This window comes from Myxocyprinus asiaticus, chromosome 28, assembly GCF_019703515.2.
Source record: "Myxocyprinus asiaticus isolate MX2 ecotype Aquarium Trade chromosome 28, UBuf_Myxa_2, whole genome shotgun sequence".
NCBI classification, from domain to species: Eukaryota; Metazoa; Chordata; class Actinopteri; order Cypriniformes; family Catostomidae; genus Myxocyprinus; species Myxocyprinus asiaticus.
This window is the reverse complement of record NC_059371.1, coordinates 26,187,501-26,201,521: the sequence shown is the minus strand read 5'-3', so window position 1 is coordinate 26,201,521 and position 14,021 is coordinate 26,187,501. Positions and strand designations below refer to the sequence as shown.

Sequence of the window (14,021 nt, the reverse complement as noted above, 5' to 3'; positions counted from 1 at the left end):
CACAAATGCTCTAGATTGAGCTTAACTTGTACTGAACCCAGAATATTCCTTTAACTTCAGTTGATCTAACAATATTAATTTAAAGTTGTAGGCCCTAATTTAAATAGGGCTAACCTTAGAATCACAAACTCAAGGTGAATCAATTGTTCTTGGTGAAGTGACAACAGTCCAAAAGCAAGAGCAATGGCAGACCTTTACACAAAATCTCACTAACTAAAGTCTGCACAGATTTATATAAATTATAAACCCCATTTACAGTTGAAGTCAGAAGTTTACATACACCTTAGCCAAATTCATTTAGGGGCTGTTTATATGACAACGTTTTTAACTAAAAACGGAAAACTTATGCATTTTGGCTGTGCGTTTACACGATAACGGCGTTTTGGGGCCTGGAAACACAAACTTTTGAAAACGGGTTTCAAAGTGCAAGTTTTTGAAAACGATGCCGTTATCGTCTCCGTGTAAACATAACGTGAATTTGTGAAAACGATGATGTCATGCGCACACGTATTACGTGTTATATAAAGAATGATGGATTGATAGGCATCAATTTGAGATATATAATTATCAATATGAATACTGGTGTCTGTACAAATAACAATAATCAACAATTTATTCATTTGGAGTGTTTTGTATGGAGTGTGAACATTGTACAGTAGGCAGAACCTGCAATTTGAAAATCTTGAAATGAATGTATGGATTCAGATGGGAAAAATGTATTTGTATTTTAAAAGTTATTTATTTATTTACTTAATTTTATTTGATGTACCTTTACTCTGCAATTCATTCACCCACTGCTTATGTATATAGCCTATAGACAGAGATGTGATGCCATGTACAGTATTCAATGATATGCTTAGAATATGAAAACATGAGGCAGTGAAAATGCATGTTAGATCCAGTGTACACAAGACCTCTCTCTCCGTCAGAAGATATCCATATATCAGAGTTCTGTCTGATATCCAAAACCAGTCAACATCAACAGCTTGTTATGTTAACTTACTCTCCTACCAGCCCAAGAGTCAGCAGGGGGAATACAGAAGAAGGCAGGAGATGAAGTGATGGTAAAAATGAGCAGAGTTTATTGAATAATCTTGAGAGTTCAGTCTATAGGCATGTGCGCGAGACATTCAAAAATACAATGGCGGACTACAGGACTGTGTTTGTGTTGTTCAAGATTTTGAGTTTATTGACGCTTCCCCAGCAAAGTAATTGTAGTAATAAAGCAACCTCATCGTCCGTCCAGACAAAATTGCTCAATGCTTTCGCCATCTTCATTGTTTGTATTCACCACTCTGTGGAAGAATGCTTATGTGCGCAGGCACGTAGTGTTTCTTTACAAAGTGACATCGCCAACTACTGGCCTGGCATGCATAATACAGCATTTTTAGTCGTTTTCGCGGATCCGTGTGAACGGGGATTGTTTTGACAACGTTGTCGTCTGTACTCGAATCTTTTCAAAAACGCAAAGGATACATCGTTTTTAATACATCGTTGTCATGTAAACGTACCCTTAAACTCAGTTTTTCACAATTCCTGACATTTAATCATAGAAAACATTCCCTGTCTTTAGGTCAGTTAGGATCACTATTTTATTTTAAGAATGTGAAATGTCAGAATAATAGTAGAGAGAATGATTTATTTCAGCTTTTATTTCTTTCATCACATTCCCTGTGGGTCAGACGTTTACATACACTTTGTTAGTATTTGGTAGCATTGCCTTTAAATTATTTAACTTGGGTCAAATGTTTTGGGAAACCTTCCACAAGCTTCTCACAATAAGTTGCTGGAATTTTGGCCCATTCCTCCAGACAGAACTGGTGTAACTGCATCAGGTTTGAAGGCTTCCTTGATCGCACATGCTTTTTCAGTTCTGCCCACAAATTTTCTATCATATTGAGGTCAGGGCTTTGTGATGGCCACTCCAGTACCTTGACTTTATTGTCCTTAAGTTATTTTGCCACAACTTTGGAGGTATGCTTGGGGTCATTGTCCATTTGGAAGACCCATTTGTGACCGAGCTTTAACTTCCTGGCTGATGTCTTGAGATGTTGTTTCAATATATCCACATAATTTTCCTTCCTCATGATGACATCTATTTTGTGAAGTGCACCAGTCCCTCCTGCAGCAAAGCGCCCCCACAGCATGATGCTGCCACCCCCATGCTTCACGGTAGGGATGGTGTTCTTCGGCTTGCAAGCCTCACCCTTTTTCCTCCAAACATAACGATGGTCATTATGGCAAAAGAGTTCAATTTTTGTTTCATCAGACCAGAGGACATTTCTCCAAAACGTTCGATCTTTGTCACCATGTGCACTTGCAAACTGTAGTCTGGCTTTTTTATGGCAGTTTTGGAGCAGTGGCTTCTTCCTTGCTGAGCAGCCTTTCAGGTTATGTCAATATAGGACTCGTTTAAGTGAGGATATAGATACTTATCTACCTGTTTTCTCCAGCATCTTTACAAGGTCGTTTGCTGTTGTTTTAGGATTGATTTGCACTTTTTGCACCAAACTACGTTCATCTCTAGGAGGCAGAATGTGTCTCCTTCCTGAGCGGTATGATGGTTGCATGGTCCCATGGTGTTTAAACTTACTCTCATGGTGTTTGTACAAATGAGCATGGTACCTTCAGTTAACCAGACTTGTGGAGGTCCACAATTTTTTTCTGAGTTCTTGGCTGATTTCTTTTGATTTTCCCATGATGTCAAGCAAAGAGGCAATGAGTTTGAAGGTAGGCCTTAAAATACATCCACAGGTACACCTCCAATTGACTCCAATTAGCCTCTCAGAAGCTAAATTAAGCTTGTCATCATTTTCCAAGCTGCTTAAAGGCACAGTTAACTTAGTGTATGTAAATTTCTGACCCACTGGAATTGTGATATACTCAATTAAAAGTGAAACAATCTGTCTGTAAACAATTGTTGGAAAAATTACTTGAGTCATGCACAAAGTAGGTGTCCTACACGACTTACCAAAACTATAGTTTGCTAATATGAAATCTGTGGAGTGGTTAAAAAATGAGTTTTAATGACTTCAACCTAAGTGTATGTAAACTTCTGATTTCAGCTGTAATCAATGGCCATGACAGCAGGAGGTTTTGTGTTTTTAGACCCTGGCCTGCCTACGGCAGCGCAACACATCTGATTTACATTATCTAGTTGTGATCTATCTGTGCATTTTACTAAACCTGCCTTCTTACATTTCTAGCTTTGCATCACAAAGACAAAAAAAAAAAAAAAAAAAAAAAAAACTCAAAGTAGGTTTAAACACTTAAATGATAACAAAACAGATTGTTATGAACTGATGAGAAGCCTTGGCAGGCATTGAAAAATCAAGGATGAAACCTTTAATGTGCATGCAAGATTAGTACTATAATTCTGAACTTCCCATAAAGTTGCATTCCCTGCTTTATTTTAGTTAATGCATTACATAATCAATAGTAGTAGTGTTAAATAGTTTGAAGTGGTTTATTAATATGGCTCTCGATAAATGCTGAGTGTGAGATCTTTGTGAAGGTGTAAAGGTGAACACAAGTGTCTTGCTGTAAAGTTCGTCAGGTCTGAAGTTCAATTTGAGTTGTACATTATGTCTTAACAAAGACATTTCCATGCACATGGATGCCAAAAGCTCTTCTGTTTTCAAAATTGACAAGCTCTTTATCACACAATACTTCAAAACTGAGCAGTCACGCTGTATTTTCTTCCATTGTAAAGTGTGTCAATTAGAAAATACTTTTATCAAACGTTGTCAGCTAAGTTTAAGCAACTTTCCTCAATAAAAAGTAGCCTCAGGGAATCTCTCCCTGTCTGTGTGGGGCACATTCAGTGCAAATATTGAACATATAGAAAATGGTTTCTATGGTGCATAACAATATGTAAACATTCTAACGAAGGAACACAAACAAACAAAAGGAGCAATAGGAAGATAACTCACAATGGTTTCGCGAACTCGGTCGTGGAATAGTTGCTCTCTCACCGACACGTCGTCTGTTTCCATGCTTTGAAACCATGTCTTGGACTGTCCTCGGTTATAAGTTTTAAAACATTTCTCCGAGTAAATAAGTCGTGAAAACTTGTCTCAAGTTAAAGTACACGAAGGCTATCCCCCCTAAAATGCATTGGGAGTTGGTCCAACTGAAGTCGCGAAGTCAACGACCTTTTCATGCTTCACTTCAAAGTCATGTTTGGTGGATAAAGTCTTCTCGCATGATAATTCACATGTTCACAAGCAATTTGTAACTACAGTGAAACTTTCAAAATCAGCATGTTCACAGATGCTCAACATGAACAAACGTAATCATATTAATAAGTCGCTCTCAAACACTCTCTACTGGAGGGCTGGTCTGTGGGAGGAGAAAGGGGCGGAGTTCTGGACTTGAAGAAGGTCATATATAATGTAATAATATGGTACGTTATGAAGATGGTATTAAAATGGAGAAATGATAACCTAAATGCTACATGTGGTAACATCTAAATTAACTGGTTTGATTCAAGTCAAAAAATATGGTTTACCATATCACTGAATCAACCTGAATAAATTAGGGTACACCAACAATACTAATTTTAAGGGATAGTTCACCCCAAAATTAAAAATTGCTCATCATTTACTCGCCCTCATGCCATCCCAGATGTGTATGACATTCATTCTTCTGCAGAACACAAACAAAGATTTTTAGAAGAATACCTCAGCTCTAATTTTTTTATTGAATATTGATGGAGCAACATAATTTGTGTGAAAATAAATAATTACGGAAGGATGTTTCGATTAAAATTCAGTTTAAAAAAAAAAAAAACAAAGGTGGTGAGGGAGCCTTTTACACCACAAAAAGGCTCCCTCACTTGGGGTAAAAGGCGCCTAGGGGGTTTGAAGTGATATCATGTAGATACAGGGGCAATAGTTATAGGGCACAATTTGTCAACTAATGCAAATAACTTTGAGACACCAAGATGCTTTTTTTGAGAAACAAATTAAGACAATACTTAATCAAAATAACTACTTCAGAAAAAGTCAACCATTTCCTGTTAATTTCAAACACATTTGGCATTTAATTACATCTCAAGTGTTCTATAAACAAACTAATTTCTATTATGATTGGATGAGTCAATGTGAGCCCTCTTTGAAAATTTTTCATAACAAATCTATCCCCCCCCCCCCCCCTTTAAAAAAAACCCTAAACAATGTGTTTAATAGGGGCCTTTAGCCCCTGCAACAGGGGGGCTTTTTATCCCAAATACTATCCTTTCACTTATTGGACAGTTATTGAAAAATGTTTGATTTAATGACCTTAAACAAAACTGAAAACAATAAATAAGTATTTTGTCTCAAAAGAAATGTGTTAATTTCAGGGATTTTCATTAGCTACAGAAATGTGCAACTTTTTTTAAAAACATTATAAAAATTTGATCAAATTGGCTCAAAATCAACTTTTAGACACCACATGCAAAGATCTCATGGAACAGTAACATTTTCCATTGTATAGTGATAAACAGGTGTTTAGGAAAGTCCTGTGGCAGTTTCTGATGCTATTTAGTGTTTTGGGAGAAAATAATATCAAAGGAGCCTTTTACCTTGCGGAGCCTTTAGCCACGTTGTACCCTATTCTGTTTCTCACCCATACCTGTCATATCACTTCTGAAGACATGGATTTAACCACTGGAGTCGTATGGATTACTTTTATGCTGCAAGAAAGTCATATAAGTAAAATACAAGTAAATATTATTAAATAACATGTTTCTGACAAAAATTGGCCAGCTCGTGGCAGTTTCATTTGTAAATGAATTACTGTTTTTGAACAAATCTTTTAAGTGAACAAATAGTTGTCATTCACTGCCATTGTTTTGATGGTGACAATTTTTATTTATTTATTTATATATATTTTTTTATCAGTTGAATCAATGAATGAAAGACTCTGTACATAAAAGACACACATTTGTGGCCACCTACTGGAGTAAATATGCAATCTTCAGAAATGGTCACTGAACAAATCATTGAATGAAATCAAAATGAATGATGAATCAAAATCCCCACCACTATTTGAAAATTCATGAACATGGAGAAGCGGCATGATAAAAAAAAAAAAAGGTGAAGAGTCCCGGTGCTGTTGGACTGTATGCCAGCATTCTGGTAATGCTGCTCGTCCAATCAGATTTTAGGACTGGAACTAAATGTTGTATAATAATCATAGGCTATATTATAGTATTTTCAAGGCCTTCAAGGTGTCGTTAATATATTAAAGGTATTTTACATGAAGACTGTGTTTTTAAAGTTCAGTTAAATCCATGTAAGTAGAAGAATGCATTTTGCTCTTTAGTAAAGTCTAATGTTCTGTATCTTAGATGTTTCATCAGATAGGGTCAATCAAAGTTTACTCTTTTATGACTCAGATAGTGTCATCATCTTACCAAAGTCCATATTGACACACATACGGAAGTCCATAGGTTAAATCCTTTTCAAAAAGTGAATGATTTAAAATTAAAGTTGACTTCAAAGCGATAATGTTGTGATGTGTTGCCTGTATTCTTATATTTCTAACAATTGCCTTGTTGTAGGACTCTAAAACACGTTGGTATAGAAAGGTCGATCTCTCAGTCCCACAGGTAAGAGAGCAATGAGCTGTTGTGGTTTCATAACTGATCAGTAGTCACATGAGTGAAAGTCAGTACTGGTGATGTGAGTGAGTGAGTGAGTGAGTGAACACATATATAATCACAAATTGATATGCCAAACATGGTTTCATTATTTAACACTGCTTGTTGTTAGATTTGTATTAAGTATACAAATATAATAATCATAAACTAGTATTCATAACCATGTTATTGGTTAATTGTATACATGTGCTTTTGCTAAAATAATTCCTCACTATTTTGAAGGAGACTGTGCGGAGAATGACCTCATGGCTAAGAAGCTCATGATCACATATGCCTTGTGGGCCATGGGCGGACCACTTGGCCTTCATCATATTTACCTGGGGCGAGACAGCCATGCCCTCCTGTGGATGCTCACCTTGGGTGGTTTTGGCATTGGCTGGCTAAGGGAGTTCTTCCGTATTCCATCATATGTGAGTGACGCCAACAAAGGAGCAGAGGAAGTCCGAGTTAGACGTCCCCATGTGAATCCACCACAATTAGGCCTGATTCGGTTTACTGGTCAGGTTTGTGTTGGCATTTACTTTGGCACGGTTGCTTTAATAAGCCTTAGCTCTCTTCGTTTTTTCTACATCCTTGTGCTGCCACTGAGCATAGGTGCAGGTGTGCACCTGGTGTCCTCCGTTGGCCAGCAGACGTCTAACCTGCAGAAGACCCTCATTACATGTATCATCACCTCTTCCATCTTCTATGGCAGCAGTCTCTCTCCTCTGCCCATCAGTATAGCTGCCAGCTTTACTGCTGCACAACACAGCACGTTCAAACCGCTGCAGCCTGCTGGATCTCTCCCAGAGCCACTGGGTGAGACACTGTGCATAAGTACATTTTAATATCTGTCGATGTATGGTGTTTTAAAAACCTGCCTTATATTATTGAGTCATAGGCTTATCTTCTACAATATGATTACTCCTCCACCCCACAGACACACACAACTTTGCACGTCTTCTTGTAACATACAGCAGTGGTTCTCAACTGGTGGGTTATAATGCAAAAAAACAACCAAAAAAAAAAAAAACAACATTGATAAGGTTACAGGCAGCTGGAGGAAAAAAAGCTAAATGCAAATAATAAAATACAACAAATCATATAATTTTACATTAAGCAAACTAAATAGACCTATCAACTTTTAAAAGGAGGAGAAAATGCTTCCCATGTTGTTGTTGATATCAAAGGCTATGCGTTCAATCAAACTCTATGGTACTATGGCACAAAATCATTTTTCACTTGGTAGATGCTAGCCAAATTAGGCAGATACTAACATAGACAGGTTGCACGACTCAAAAATCATGAACAAAACTACGCAAGGTCAAAGAAAATGCAACCTGTTACATTTATGCATTTCATCATTTAAACTTTCATCCAAAACGACTTACAGTGCATTCAAGGTATACATTTTATCAATACATGCATTTCATGGCAATCAACCCCATGACACTGGCATTGTTAGCGCCATGAGCAACTACAGTAACAGGAACACTATAAATAGGGTTAGGGGTTTGATATTATGTTGGATCACCACATGATGTCCAGTGTATATCTGGATCCTGAAGCAAAGCCAGTTGAGAACCACTGGTATACAGTAATGTGTAAATAAATCTCTCTTGATTCAGTGGCGTAGCCACGGGTGTGCAACTGCCACCCAAAATGTAAGCTTGCACACCTAAATGAAATGGCAGTTTTTTTTTTGTTTTTTTTTTACGCTGTTCTGTTTGCATCATGTCAGACATGGTATTATCCTTTAATTATATTGGCTTAATAATCAACGTAACAACGGTATTATTATTATTATTATTTTTTTTATTATGAACCAAACCTCCCTGTTCTCCATAAATACAAAGAATGTTCAAAAAAGGTTTTGAATCTTCTTACAGTTGTGCATTCTTCTGTTCAACACAATACTGATTTATTCTTTTCCATGTAAGTTTTTAAACCAATTTTTAAACCAAATATATATATATATATATATATATATATATATATATATATATATATATATATATATATATATATACTGTATATATAAAAAATAATAAAAGAAAATTATATAATTTTATACCAATTTCCAGTATTGTGCAAATTGTACCATCATTTATATTTGTGTCTTTAGCATATTTTGGGAAATAATGATGAATCATTCCAAAACTTTTGACAAATTATTAAGCTTCATATTTGTATATATTAACAGGGCAACTTACTCCATTGAATTTTTTTTCCAGTCATTTAAACATAACACAGAGCTTAAAAAATTATAGCCAAAAAGAAAGTGATGCAATGGTTGATAATGGTCATTTTATTATATTTCACTTAATTGTGCTTTAGTTCTTGCACATCCAGTTTTCTCTTGGCACATCTGTTGTTTCTGGCTATGCCACTGTCTTGATTGTGAAATTAACTGAATTTGTGTTACTTTTCCCAAGGGCCTCGTCTGTATCGTCTGAGTTTAGGTGTTCTGGCTTTCTCTGCTCCGCTGGGATACTGTGTTTTTCATAACACCACAGCCACATTGTACTACATATCAGACTGTATAGCAGCCCTGCTTGATTTTTTCTGGTTCCTACCCTGGCTCAGAGGACTTCTGGAGTATTTTCTGTTGTTGCCATATCGTCTACTTTGTTCTCTGACAGGAGGGAGTTTTTATGAAGACAGCTGGAGGAAGGTGCTAGAAATACTTCTTAATGAGTATAGTAAAAAAGAAATGGAGGCACTGACGGTGAGTGCTGACTATATATATTTATTTAATTTTGAACCTAACAAATGTCTTTTTTATTATTATTATTTGTTAGAAAATAAAAGCCAATTTCTTTACTATTTTGTCATACGATGAAAACACATTTATGTATATTCAAGTTTGGCCTAAGTGTCCAAATATTTTCACTAAATTTATAGCCTTTTCTTTCCAGTAAATATCATTTAAACAGAAAGAAAATAATAAAGAGTGTGCATAATGCAACTGTTGTTATTCATATATCATTGTCATTATATAATGTTCTTACAATCAGATACTGTCATTGCCTGAAGAGGCTTCTATGGAGGAGATCACACGTAGCTATAGGGAACTGGCTAAAGTGTGGCATCCAGACCACAACCCCAAGCAACAAGCAGAGGCACAACAGATGTTTATTCAGATTCAGGAGGCATATGAGATACTTCTTCAGAGACATAAACCACGACGAAGAACATGATCATCTGAGGAAGAGCTTAAGTACCCTTTGGGGTGCTTAGATTTAATTTACACATAACCAAGATCTACAGGATTTTTGCACAAAGTCAACCTGGTGTAAAATAAATAAATAAATAAATGTGAATATTACTAAACAAAACTGTTTTTCACTTTTATTCAGAGAAATCACTTCCTCCCTCAAATCTATCCACGGGGGATTACTAAGTATTCGCTGCCATCTTGTGGCAACATTACGCATAATAGAGGGTTTGTTTTTATACTGTAATGCACTAAATCATAACTGTTAGTGGGAATGCATTTCTCAGAAAACTGGCAATACTAAGCAGGTTAATAAAATACAAAAATTTTAGTCTATATCCCGCCCAATAAATATATGGTTTATTGTAAGGTTGAATTTACTGTGATATTCAATATGAAGCTAATACTATTTACTCCAGGCTATACTAATGGCAGGCCTTTATGAATACCTCTTTTTATTTCTCAATGGTTCTAAACTGATAATAAGAGAATTTGGATAAAAATAGAATATGAATATAATTAGAATGCAAGGGTCAATAATCTGACACTCATTTTGTGTGTGTGTGTGTGTGTGTGTGTGTGTGTGTGTGTGTGTTTCTGGATCTATTAAGTTATTCAAAAATATATTAATAATGCAATTCACACAGAACAATTACTTAAATACATCTCTAATACATGTTTACAATTTCTGAGTTTAAAGTGGTGAACCGTACAGAGACAGCATTAAATAAAAAAGTAAATAAATAAGTGTCATTACAAGCTGAAATTCTTGAAGAATTGTTGTTGGTTTTTTTTGTTTTTTTTTTTTGGCATAAGTAGTTTGAAATGGCCTAATGTTTTTTTTTTTTTTTTTTTTTTTTTTTTTAAATAAGCAGTGGGAAAAAATGATAATGTTGTTACACTCACGTGTATTCAAGGTGCAAGGAAATTATTTGAATACTTTTAATACCTTTTCTTGATGTTTACACCAATTGACATTGACAAAGTCATTAAATCAATTTGTTTTTGTAGAAAATTATATAAATGTTTTTCAAACAATTTTGAAACAAACATGGCATGTCTACAAACTTGATATATGCGTTTTAAACTCTCTCATTCTCATTAAAATATTTCAAATTTTTATCACCTCAGTAAACCTTATTTCTCAGTGACTCATAATAAAATTAAAACTATTATAGCAGAATAAATACTACTAATAGCCTAATATTATATGAACGTTATCATTGTGCCATCCTTGTTCGGGCAAGAAGAAGTTCAGCTAAAATTCCCATAAACAGCATATAAGTATAATACTATAAAATAAGTGTTATAATTTGAGGTGAAAATTAAGAAATAATAATAATACAAAATAAAAGAAAAAAACATCTGGCTTTTGAATGAAATTTAAAACGTTTCTAGAGATGCAATTTTTCTATTTCTTTACATTTACAGGTTGGATCGATGCATTCGATAATCCCTGTTGATAATGGATTTGCGAGTCACTTTTCGGTAATAGGTTATTCGGGTCTGTATCCCGGCATAGGCCCGGAAGTTGTTTGGGCTTTCAGGTAAAAGATCCCGGAGATGCTGCCTTCGCCAGAGACAACAAACGGCGTTTCTGCTGTATAAAAATTGCCACCACAGTCGATCGTCAGGTAAGAAAAATACTCGCTGTATAAAACCAAAACCTGTCATTTGCGGAAAGTGACATTAGGTCAGGTAACTGTGCTTGGATCGGGAGGGTTTACACGGCCAGACGGCATCTGTCGAGGACTGGGTGCCATAGCAACGCCAGCGGGCTGTCAGGAAACATAATTCCGCTTTAGTTTGTCACGTCTAAATATCGACCGTGTTTCAAGTTCGCAGCCAGCGGATCGGATAACGTTGAGAGCAACGTTAGTTCTATCGTTAGTGAATGAGTTTAGCGATGTCCTGGCCTTAATGTAAGCTGTCATGTTTCGTTAGCTTGTTAGCAGCAGTGGCTAGCTAGTGTTGCTCCAGACAGACAGACAGGCAGACAGGATTGACATAATTCTGTGTGCTACCAGTCCTCCTCTGCAGCATTTCTGCTGTTTTACCGATGCTGCGTGTAAAGTTACTGAACAAACGAGGGCTTGTACACGATCATGTTCTCTTCAGTTATTGTGTTTTGTTTTGATTGCAGACAGATAGGAGCTGTTTTAATTATTGCGTTAATTACACTCTATGACAGCAGTCTGAATTTTTGGGATCTGTATGTTGCCTCTCGTCGGCCCACAAGTACCTCTGTTGTGTTAGTTTTCTGTCTCATAAGTAACAAAGAAAGGGGTGTCTCTTAAATGTCTGAATACCTGTTTGTTATTACAACTGATTTTATAAATATAACAGTAGTTTATAAGTGTCCATAAGAGTCCATTAGGATTCTACATAATTTATCTTATCTCATCTCACTTCCCAATGTAATATCCAATACCTGCTCTTAAATGCCTAAATGCATATATCATAGATATTATGCCATAAGAACTGGTATAGGACAATAGTTTATAAGAGTCTGTTATCATTTGGATTTGAAATAATTTTTCATCTTACTGCTCAATATAATATCATCATATGCCTGTTATTAGAACAATTATTAGGATATAGGCTATATATTATGCAGTTAGAACTTGGAAAGGACAATAGATTATAAGAGTCCATAAATATGGATTTGAAAGAATGTAAAAGAAAGCAATTACTCTGTTGTCATTTACTGCTTTGCCCTTAAATGTCATAGGTATTGTGCCTTTTAAAAACTGAGATAAGACAATCATTTATAAGAGGCCATATCTATTCTAGATTTGAAAAAATATATAAAAGAAAGCCATTTCTTTTTTGTGTTTTTTTTTTTTTTTTTGGCTTTATAATGTCACCCCTATACCTGCTCTGAAATGTCTGAAGGCCTATTTATTATTAGAACAAATATTATAGATATTATTCCATTAATAACATGGATAAGATCATTGTTTATAAGAGTCCATATTTATGATTTGATAGAATTAAAAAATAAAGCAATGTCTTTTTTTGTCATCTCACTGCTCAGTAGAATGTATCACCCTTAAACTGCTCTTAATTATATCTGAATGTTTTCTAATTATGTCTTTACCATGATTTACAAGCATAATCTGTATGTTCTAGTCAAATTGAGAGTTCACTATGATTTCAGGAAAACGAAGCATTTACATTTTCCTGTGCGTACTAGCCTGTTGCATTTTTAAGTAAGAACCAATCATGGTAGCTCCTTAGTTTCATCATTCCTTTAAGTGTAGCAGCACGTTCTGATAGGTCACTGAATAAGGGGAGGATACTTTCTTGCACACTAGTTCTCTCTACCTTCCAATACTAGAATTGTATAGAATGGACACTCAATTTAGCTGCTGAGCAAGAAATGAGATCTCGACCAGCGTGCATATCAATTATTCAGCAACTCAAACATTGCAACCACACAGGAAAGAGAGAATTAACAAACTGTGAGTGAACCAGCAAGTGTTTTTTATCACTTGAAATCAAAAGAAGTAAATTTGACATTTTTTAAGGTTCTTTGAGTACATTTTTAGAATTTTTTGTTCTCTTTTACCTTTTTACTTATTGTGCTTTTATAAATGTACCAATGCACTGAAGTCCTCTTAAGATAATTTGATTTCCTATTTGTAAGTAATGTTAAAATTGTAAATTGTCATATCAGTGAGGTTTTTATGCTTTACAAGAAACACTGTAGCCATTTTTTCTTTCATATTTCTTGGTGCAGGCAGCTGGTGTGATAATGAATGCTGATGAATGCAATGGCCGTTCTTACATGTCAGGTAAAGTGCCTTTTGATGTTTTCATACCTTGTTCTTCTAATAGACTAAACACATATGTAGCTTAATACATGTTCGCTTACATTTCCAGGCAGTGGAGATTCTTCAACAGAACGGGAGTTTTTTGCAGGGCTGAGAGGACCTACTGTGAGCACACCAAACAGTCAACAGTCCTCTCCAAGCCGCTCACTTAGTGGTCAGTGTTTTTACATTAAACATGCTTTTATATCCTACTTGTCTTGAATAATTGCTGCATCTGCTATTTATGGTCAATGTTATTTGTAATGCCACAAATCTATAGTATATTCCTGTATTCAGTGTTCCCACGGTCATGGATAACCATTTTCTAGTTATGCTCAGCTTTAAAATATTTAATTGGCCAGTG

The 14,021-nt window shown here is 35.5% G+C and overlaps 3 protein-coding genes across 4 annotated transcripts in view; 2 read left to right on the top strand and 1 right to left on the bottom strand.

The window, feature by feature from the left end:
- Positions 1 to 4,338, bottom strand: part of LOC127419351 (limb region 1 homolog-like protein) — a 36,554-nt gene extending 32,216 nt beyond the window's left edge. The window contains exon 1 of the mRNA XM_051660710.1: positions 3,933 to 4,338. Within this exon, the coding sequence (XP_051516670.1) occupies positions 3,933 to 3,995 (63 nt within the window). The 5' untranslated portion in view covers positions 3,996 to 4,338. The remainder of the gene's footprint in view (positions 1 to 3,932) is intronic.
- Positions 4,339 to 6,475: 2,137 nt separating this feature from the next.
- Positions 6,476 to 9,948, top strand: LOC127419196 (dnaJ homolog subfamily C member 22-like). Its single transcript, XM_051660397.1, has 4 exons — positions 6,476 to 6,595; positions 6,869 to 7,444; positions 9,061 to 9,353; positions 9,643 to 9,948. Exons 2-4 carry the CDS (start codon positions 6,892 to 6,894, stop codon positions 9,823 to 9,825), a joined length of 1,029 nt encoding a protein of 342 aa, XP_051516357.1. The 5' UTR covers positions 6,476 to 6,595; positions 6,869 to 6,891; the 3' UTR covers positions 9,826 to 9,948.
- Positions 9,949 to 11,374: 1,426 nt separating this feature from the next.
- LOC127419188 (zinc finger protein Eos-like) overlaps positions 11,375 to 14,021 on the top strand; it is a 14,572-nt gene continuing 11,925 nt past the window's right edge. For both annotated transcript variants that reach the window (XM_051660379.1, XM_051660378.1), the window contains exons 1-3: positions 11,375 to 11,476; positions 13,585 to 13,639; positions 13,728 to 13,832. In XM_051660379.1, the coding sequence (XP_051516339.1) occupies positions 13,600 to 13,639; positions 13,728 to 13,832 (145 nt within the window). In that variant the 5' untranslated portion in view covers positions 11,375 to 11,476; positions 13,585 to 13,599. The remainder of the gene's footprint in view (positions 11,477 to 13,584; positions 13,640 to 13,727; positions 13,833 to 14,021) is intronic.

What these genes read in the sequence shown, in the direction of transcription:
- LOC127419196 (XM_051660397.1), top strand. Translation starts at nt 6,892, where the DNA reads ATGGCTAAGAAGCTCATGATCACATATGCCTTGTGGGCCATGGGCGGA. An exon ending in ATCTCTCCCAGAGCCACTGG is followed by an intron (nt 7,445 to 9,060) that starts GTGAGACACTGT and finishes ACTTTTCCCAAG; the next exon opens with GGCCTCGTCTGTATCGTCTG. An exon ending in AAGAAATGGAGGCACTGACG is followed by an intron (nt 9,354 to 9,642) that starts GTGAGTGCTGAC and finishes TCTTACAATCAG; the next exon opens with ATACTGTCATTGCCTGAAGA.